Source organism: Erythrolamprus reginae, chromosome 2 (assembly GCF_031021105.1).
Source record: "Erythrolamprus reginae isolate rEryReg1 chromosome 2, rEryReg1.hap1, whole genome shotgun sequence".
NCBI lineage: Eukaryota > Metazoa > Chordata > Lepidosauria > Squamata > Dipsadidae > Erythrolamprus > Erythrolamprus reginae.
Genome location: NC_091951.1, coordinates 191,109,939 through 191,119,500, shown reverse-complemented (window position 1 = coordinate 191,119,500; position 9,562 = coordinate 191,109,939). Strand labels below are relative to the sequence as shown.

The window sequence follows — 9,562 nt, the reverse complement described above, 5'->3', positions numbered from 1 at the left end:
TAAGCATCAGAGTTTAATGACAGAAAATAATTATACAACACAATTCAACTCCATGCTGAGAGCGTAAGACACCTTTCCATGTAAAAGGCCCTTCGTTCCAGGCCAAAAAGGCAGCACGCCTTCCTCGAGAAATGGCCCAAAGGATGACTTCCCTCCCTGGGGCAGAGCCTCCCCACCCAAGTAGGGAGTGGAGCTTTTCCCCTCTGCAACCAGCAACCTTCAGGGACATGGAAACATTGGAAGGGGGTGGAGGGGCACAGCTGCCTTTTAACATAGAAGCGCTCAGTCCTCTGGCCCGTAGGAAGGTTCAACTCCTGCTATGAATGTGCAAGAAAAGGGACGAAGGGAAGGGAAGGACAGAGCAATTAGTGTGTGTTTACAAGAGGGGTGGGAGGCAAATCTTCCCGCCCTGCCTTTCTGGTTAGAGGAGATTTATTTGGCCAGCTTCTGTACCCGCGAGTTGATGTTGGCAAAATTGTCTTCAACAGCAGCTAGATTCTCTTTCATGGCTTTCTGAACCTGAGGAGAGAGGGTGAGTGGAGAGTTGTCAGACATGAAGGGGAAACAGCCAGGCTCATTCACTGGTACCCCTCGCCTACCACAGTATACCGTGAGGACCCCATGAGCACCACGTTGAGGGTATCTACCATCTGAACCCCCAAATGCTTCAGGGTAGTGCTAATATCTAATAACCAAGGGCTTTGCTTTAGTAAACCAATATAATGCACATCAAGTATCTTCCATATCCTCTCTCTCCCCCGTCTCATCGATCCATCCATTATCTATCTATCTATCTATCTATCTATCTATCTATCTATCTATCTATCTATCTATCTATCTCTATCATTCATTCATTCATTCATTCATTTATTTATTGGATTTGTATGCCGCCCCTCTCCGGAGACTCGGGGCGGCTAACAGCAATAATAAAACAGTGTACAGTAATAATCCAATACTAAAAATGATTTAAAAACCCATTAATATAAAAAACCAAACATACAGACAGACATACCATGCATAAAATTGTAAAGGCCTAGGGGGATTCCCCCATGCCTGGCGGCAGAGGTGGGTTTTAAGGAGCTTACGAAAGGCAAGGAGGGTGGGGGCAATTCTAATCTCTGGGGGGAGTTGGTTCCAGAGGGCCGGGGCCGCCCCAGAGAAGGCTCTTCCCCTGGCTCCCGCTAAGCGGCATTGTTTAGTTGACAGGACCTGGAGAAGACCCACTCTGTGGAACCTAACTGGTCGCTGGGATTTGTGCAGCAGAAGGCGGTCATCTATTTATCATATCTATCATCATCTATCTATCTATCATCTATCATTACTATCATCCATCCATCTCTCCTATTTCTATCCTCTCTCATTCACTCAATCTATTTCTATTCTAATCATCTATCTATCTATCTATCATCTATCATATCTGTCTATCTATCATCTGTCTATCATCTATCATTTCTATCATTCATCCATCTCTCCTCTATTTCTATCCTCTCTCTCATTCACTCAATCAATCTATTTCTATTCTAATCATCTATCTATCTATCTATCTATCTATCATCTCAATCATCTCAAATCTATCATCATTTATTCGTGAATTTTCTTTTTAATAATATTAAACATCCAACACCCAAGCTGAGCATGGAATGCCAGGGAAAAGGTCTAACATTAACACATTTACTTGAGCCCCAAATCTTCTAATGTGATCACTGCCCTATGTGGTGCCTCATCCCATTTTTTAAATTTAGACAAGATCTAGAACAATAAAAGACAACAGATTCATTGATCGACACTGTATTAGTATTTTCCCTTTTAATTCTATTACAATATTTTTGGAACCTTGACTGAGCATCTGGGGAAAGAAACAGAGCGGTAAAACAAAGAGAGTTGCCGTTATGGCAGACAAAGAAACCTGACTGGCTCTTCTGTATGAGAGAGAAAGTCCAGCAGTTTCACCACTGCAAGGAAGAAGTTGCACTAAAAGTGGATTCCTGGCTGGACCAGAGGACCTATCTTTCAGATCTCCTCCAGCTCCTAAATTCTATGATTCTGTAAGGAGGAACACAGCTACTGAGGACTCTATTGACACTATCAGTCAGAACTGTTGCAAAACTTGGTACCAACCTCTCTTCCGAAATCTTACCCTCTGACCTCTGATGTCCAGGAGACATTTCTAAGAAAACATTAAACATATCTTCACAATTACAATGCCTAAAAACTATATAATCTTGAGCAAATGTTACATATCAAGAGCTCACAGTCATAGGACAAACAACTCTGCCTATCTTTTGGGGAGTGTAACGGATGCCCCCTACTCTTAAATCAGTAGTGGGAGGTGCAAATATCATTTGTGCAGATTCAGATCAGCAGAGGTCTCAGTAGCTACAACACTGGGGGGATTCCCAGCTTTCCAAGTCTCACCTGTGTCAGTAGGGTGACGTTGTCCTTCAGAGAATTAGCAATCATTTGCTGGGTAGTGTCCAAATGAGTCAGGAGCTGCCCGAATTGCATGGCTGTAACCAAGACGGACCCAAGTCAGTTGGAGGGGGGAAAAACCTCCTCAGCACAAGATTGTTCCTTGGGGCCACAAGAAGCCCAAAGGGTAAGAATAGTGTTCCCTTTAAGAAGTCCTTGCCCATATTCACCCCCCACCAAAAAAAGGCCCGAGAACGTACCTTGTTCATGCAACTGCCGCACGGTCACAAGGCGCTGCACCACCTCAGGGAGGGTGTTAGCCAGTGGGCTCCACTCCTGCACAAGTGCATACAGCTGATGAACCTACAAGGAGAGAGAGTGCATTGGTTCTTAACTGATACGCCCATTTCCTGAGAATCCACGGCAGAGCCAAGGGTGGTTGTTCTAGCCTCATAAATTGGGTTTCAGAGGTCAAGGTGGGAGAAAATTTAGGTTGCAGTGAACCATCTATGTTGGTGGTTTGATGTAAAAACTGATTGTGAGCAATCCTACACTGCAACCAAAGTATTGGATTTCAGAAAAACACATTTTAATGCAATGGGGGAATATTTAAATAATGAATTAAAGGGGAGGGATAAAATGGCAGGAGCGAGCACCCAGTGGACTGTATTAAAAAAGGCCATCTTAAAAGCCACTGGACTGTATGTAAGGCAAATAACTAAAGGTAAAAGGAGGAAGGGCTATAGTCAATGCAAAAAAGGCTGCCTATAGGAGGTATAAAGAGTCTGGAAGTATAGCTGATACAGAGGTGTATATAATAAGACAGAAGGAGGCAAAACAGATAATATATGCTGCTAAAGCCTCAAAAGAGGAAGAAATACATGCATTGATGGGAATAAGGAGATTGCTGACCATTTCAATAGCTACTTCTGTTCAGTTTTCTCAAAAGACACCTTACAATATAATACTATATAGATGGATATAGCATTGCTTCCAGCTGTACGGATTCAGCTCCAGTGATCTTAGAAGCCGATGTCTTAGAAGAACTTGAATGATTAAAGATAAATAAGGCAATGGGTCCAGATGGCATCCACCCCAGAGTTCTTAAAGAACTCAGATCTGTCATTGCTACCCCCCTGTCTGATTTGTTTAACCAATCCCTGTTAACAGGAGATGTTCCTGAGGATTGGAGAATGGCCAGTGTTGTGCCTATCCACAAGAAGGGCAGTAGAGAAGAAGCTGGTAACTACGGGCCAGTTAGCTTGACATCAGTTATAGTTAAAATGATGGAGACTCTACTCAAAAAGAGGATAAATCAGCACCTAAAAAACAATAACTTATTGGACTCAAATCAGCATGGCTTTACTGAAGGCAAATCATGTCAGACTAATCTCATTGATTTCTTTGACTATGTGACAAAGGTGTTGGATGAAGGTGATGCCATGGATATTGCCTACCTGGACTTCAGCAAAGCCTTTCATACAGTTCCACATAAAGAGCTGATAGATAAATTAGTGAAGATTGGACTTAATCCCTGGATAGTTCAGTGGATTTGCAGCTGGCTGAAGTGTAGACATCAGAGAGTTATTGTTAATGGCAAGTATTCTGAGCAGAGACAGGTTACAAGTGGTGTGCCACAAGGGTCTGTTCTGGGTCCTATTCTTTTTAATATGTTTGTGAGTGACATAGGGGAAGGTTTGACAGGGAAGGTTTGCCTATTTGCTGATGACTCTAAAGTGTGCAACAGGGTTGATATTCCTGTAATATGGTAAATGATTTAGTTTTACTAGATAAATGGTCAAAGCAATGGAAACTGCAGTTTAATGTTTCCAAATGTAAAATAATGCACTTGGGGAAAAGGAATCCTCAATCGGAGTATTGTATTGGCAGTTCTGTGTTAGAAGAGAAGGATTATGGGGTAGTGATTTATCACAGTCTCAAAATGGGTAAGCAGTGTGGTCAGGTGGTAGGAAAAGCAAGAGTAGGATGCTTGGCTGCATAGCTAGAGGTATAACAAGCAGGAAGAGGGAGATTGTGATCCCGCTATATAGAGCGCTGGTGAGACCACATTTGGAATACTGTGTTCAGTTCTGGAGACCTCACCTACAAAAAGATATTGACAAAATTGAACGGGTCCAAAGACGGGCTACAAGAATGGTGGAAGGTCTTAAGCATAAAACGTATCAGAAAAGACTTAATGAACTCAATCGGTATAGTCTGGAGGACAGAAGGAAAAGGGGGAAATGATTGAAACATTTAAATATGTCAAAGGGTTAAATAAGGTTCAGGAGGGAAGTGTTTTTAATAGGAAAGTGAACACAAGAATAAGGGGACACAATCTGAAGTTAGTTGGGGGAAAGATCAAAAGCAACATGAGAAAATATTATTTTACTGAAAGAGTAGTAGATCCTTGGAACAAACTTCCAGCAGACGTGGTTGGTAAATCCACAGTAACTGAATTTAAACATGCCTGGGATAAACATATATCCATCCTAAGATAAAGTACAAAAAATAGTATAAGGGCAGACTAGATGGATCATGAGGTCTTTTTCTGCCATCAGTCTTCTATATTTCTAACTCTATGGATTGGGTTGAAAATTTCTGAGGGATCCGCCCCCTGGTGATGTTCCTCAGTCGTTCAACCCAATCCTGAGCTCTATAATGGTAAAATTTGCATCCAAAAACTGAGGACTGGATTGAACAACTGAGGAACCTCACCAGGGAAGCGGATCCCTCAGAAAATTTCAACCCAATCCAAAGAGTTATGAGGCCAGAACAACCATCCTGGACTCTGCCTTCGATATGATGGAAAAACTTCCTGAGCAAGGAGAGAAGTTTGAGTGACGATCTGGCTCTGGCCCTGGCCTTGACTTTCTGAAACTCCACAACACAAATGCATGTGTGCATACCTGGGACAAAAATTCACCGAGTTTGGCCCTACTCATGGTCTGGTTGTCGCTAATCAATTGTTAATCAACCATTCAACCAACCAACCAACCTATACAGGTAGTCCTCGATGTCACAGAAATTGAAGTCTGTTAGGACCTTAACTCCGGAGGTCGATGGAGAGAAGCCCCAAACATTTCTTTAAACAAGATATTTATTCAAAAAACAGAAATAAAACAAATAAAAGACTGTCTCGAGGGACAGGAGAACATATGCTTCTTGCATCATGGAGATTCATGGAGGTTGAGAAGGAAGAAGGAGGAGGAAAAGGAAGTGACACCTAACCCTAACCCTAAGTGAGTTTGCCTTGTTTTATTACTTTTCTTACCACAGTTGTTAAATGGATCACTGGGTTTGTTAAGTGAATAGCATGGTTGTTAAGTGAATCTAGCTGTCCCGTTGACTTTGCTTGCCGGAAGGTTGCAAAAGGGGATCACACAAACTCCAGGACATTGCAACCATCATAAATATGAACCAAAATAGAGTCCCGGTGGTGCAGGGGTTAGAGTGGAGTACTGCAAGCTACTTCTGCTGATCACCAGCTGTTTGGCAGATCGAATCTCACCAGGCTCAAGGTTGACTCAGCCTTCCATCCTCCCAAGGTCAGTAAAATGAGGTCCCAGATTGTTGGGGGCAATAGGCTTACTCTCTGTAAACCGCTTAGGGAGGGCTGCAAAGCACTGTGAAGCAGTATATAAGTCTAAATGCTACTGCTATTGCCAAGCATCTGGATTTTGATCACATGACCAGGGGGGGGGGAAATACTGCAACGGTCGTAAGTGGGAAAAACAGTAATGTGTAACTTTTTTCAGTGCCGCTGTTAATTTTGAATGGTCACTAAACTAACTGTGGTAAGTCGAGGATTAGCTGTAGTTAGTGCATAAATTACAAATATTCATATATGGGCCGAACAGTCTTCTTGCTCAGTTTTTTTTTTTTATAATAAATTTTTATTGGTTTTTTATAATAGTTTACATAGAACAGACATATAACAGTGCACAGTGCATGTGCCCATCACCTAACAACAACACACACCCCCCATCACCCCCACCACTCATACAAGAGGATTCAAAACAAAATTTAATTGTTTATCTATTATTCCTTGGCTCTATCTTGTTCTAGTATTACTAAAAGAGTGATTGCAATTTATTTTTCATATTTACATCACAGATTCTACTTAACATATAGTCTTTTACCTTGTTCCATCGCACCATCAGCTCCTCCAATTTATTCTTATCAAAATTATTTAATCTTATTTCCATAATTTCAAAATGTATGTGATCCACCATATACCAGTACCAATTTTGTAAGGTCCATTTTGTAGAATCTTTCCATCCTAATACCATCACCGCTTAAGCACTTTCCAATGCTGCGGTTTTAATTTCCTTAAATTCTCCTAGTTCTCTCTTCTTGCTCAGTTGTGCTTTAGTTATGATGCTATCCAGCAAAGTTCACATCACGCAATCACATGCGAGGCACTAAGTGCTAAACAAATGGTGCACCTGCCTGTGTGTCAGCAAGCCATGTCATGTGCCACTCCTGCCTCCTTTCTTAGAAATCGTACGAGCACGGACAGAGTGCAATCTCCAATTTTTACAGGCAGAATCTGAACAAGGAGTCAATCATCCGGAGATGACAAAATGAACTCAGCAAACCACCAAAATTTAGGGTCATCAGGACCCAATGAGTTTTAAGCTATCTGGCCCAAGAGATTATTAATATTTCAAGGTACTGTATTAGAAAAAAAATCTGAATTAGGTGTAGCTGCTGCATTGGTAACAGGCAATGTTACCAATATACCCCACATACCTATATATATATACCGATACCAATATACCCCATATAGTTAGACTATCAGCCAGGAATAAATGTTGCCCTTGATGGATGCTAGACATTTGCACCAGAGCAGGGATTAGATTCAGAAAGCAAAATATGATTTGACACACTTAGTATCAGTTGGAAACCCCTTAAAACAGAGATGGGGAACTATGGCCCCTTTATGATTTGTACACTTCAATTCCCAGAATTCCTGAGCCAGCCTGTCAGACTCAGGAATTCTGAGAGTCAAGTCATAAAAGGGCCATGGTTCCCACCCCCTGCCTTAAAATAGGAGGAGGAAGGTGCAATGGATATATGTTCACTGACTTGAGTGATTTGAAAAAATAATAATACAAATAGCTAAATAAAATAAATCCACCTACCATATACTCCTGCACCTCGAGTCGAGGGGGGGGGGGAAGCAATTGCTTTGAAGTTTTATTGATATACAGTAGGTTTTCCTGATGTGCATTAGGTTGCTAAGCAACACAGTTATAAGATGTGGTGTCATGTGATCGTGGCACTTAGTGATGGCAATTCCAGCAACCTTGCTTATCATCATTAAATGAGGACCTCTCATAACAGCAACCTCTGTGAGAAGCCAGCAAGGAACACTTAAAAAGAAAATCACAGCCAGGTAACTATGGCTTGCTGTGATGATGCAATCATGAGCCAGATGTTGGGTACCCAGATAGCGATCATGTGACCATAGGGATGTTGCAATGGGTGGAAATCTGAGGACCAGTCCTAACTACAGGTATTCCTCGACATACAACAGTTCATTTAGTGACAGTTCAAAATTACAACAGCACTGAAAAAAATGGCTTATGATTGTTTTTTACACTTATGATCGCTGAAAAATCCCCATGGTCACATGATCAAAAATCCGATATTTTACAATAGACTCATATTTATGGCGGTTGCAGTGCTGCAGTGTTCCAGGCTCATTTTTGACCTTCTTTAACCTTCTGATAAGCAAAGTCAGTGGGGAAGTCAGATTCATTTTACAACTCTGTTAATTGGTTAACAACACCCAGGATTCACTTAACGACTGTGCAAGAAAGGTCAGAAAATGGGGCAAAATACAGTTAACAAATGTCTCACTTAGCAACAGAAATGTTGGGCTAAAAGAAATTACAAATTAACCATGGGAACAGCATATAAAGAAAAATGTTTTATAGATGGCATATGTCACCAAAATTTAAATTCCCCCCCCTTCCCTGTCCCTCATCTCTTTCAAGTGTGTTCAATATATATATGTGTGTGTGTGTGTGTGTGTGTGTGTGTGTGTGTATTTACGGTATATATATAAATACATACAGTAACAGCAGCTAGGATTATATTTATGTAAAATTAGAAAGTAGGTAACATTCCTGGAGATTAACAGATAATAAAGAAAATTTTGGATTGCACTGAAATGAAATAGATAAACAGTAAGATTAAAAGATAAAGAAGACTCTCTGTATTACAAGATTTGGGGGAAGTTTTAGAGATGAGAAAGTGAATATAAATAAGGACGTTTGAATGTAAGTGAATGATGTAACCCAGATGAAACACTTGAAAGAGATGAGGGGACAGAGAAGGGGGGGAGAAAATTTTAAATTTGAAATGTATTAATAGACAAACACATAAACATAAAAGAAATAGATCAAAGGAATATATATGGAATAAAATAAGAAAAAAATGTAAGACTGTGAAAGAATTCAAGGTTACTGGAATACCATTCCCAGAAAAATGGAGAAAGTACAGCAAAGGAAGAAGGAAGGGAAGAGAGGAGTAAGAAGAAAGAGAAGGAGGAAAGAGGAGAATAGGCGTTGATTGCTTACCTGAACGCCTCTTCTCGTACGGTGAGCGGGTACAGCAGTCACATGGGTTGCTCATGTCCAATCCGGTGGAACTGAGCCTAGTATTAAAAAAGCTTGCCGGATCCGCCCCTTCCCCAGAATTCGCGAATCCATAGACTAGGCTCAGTTGTGAAGCTCTGTAGTGTTCAACTCTCATTGTTAGAGGAAAAAGGATTATAGAAAGGTGAAGAAGACACATACAAGGGCGGGAAGTGACTGCTGTACCCGCTCACCGTACGAGAAGAGGCGTTCAGGTAAGCAATCAACGCCTATTCTCCGTACTGAAGGAGCGGGTCCAGCAGTCACATGGGACATACCCAATAGATGGTCCCTAGGGTGGGATTAGATTGCTATCGTGTGAGATAACGGATTGGAGTACCCTTCTGCCGAAGGCAGCGTCCGCCGAAGCGTAAGAATCAATCTTGTAGTGCCTGATGAAGGAATTTGGCGAGGCCCAAGTGGCTGCTTTGCAGACCTCCTCCAACGGGGCTTGAGTCGCCCAAGCGGCCGAGGTGGCTGCGCTCCTGGTGGAATGCGCTGTGATG

The 9,562-nt window shown here is 41.6% G+C and overlaps 1 protein-coding gene across 1 annotated transcript in view; it reads right to left on the bottom strand.

Moving 5' to 3' along the window:
- Positions 1–9,562, bottom strand: part of DCTN2 (dynactin subunit 2) — a 76,022-nt gene continuing 66,460 nt past the window's right edge. The window contains exons 12-14 of the mRNA XM_070740921.1: positions 2,670–2,772; positions 2,416–2,507; positions 1–519 (exon numbers count right to left, since the gene is read on the bottom strand). Of these exons, the coding sequence (XP_070597022.1) occupies positions 433–519; positions 2,416–2,507; positions 2,670–2,772 (282 nt within the window). The 3' untranslated portion in view covers positions 1–432. The remainder of the gene's footprint in view (positions 520–2,415; positions 2,508–2,669; positions 2,773–9,562) is intronic.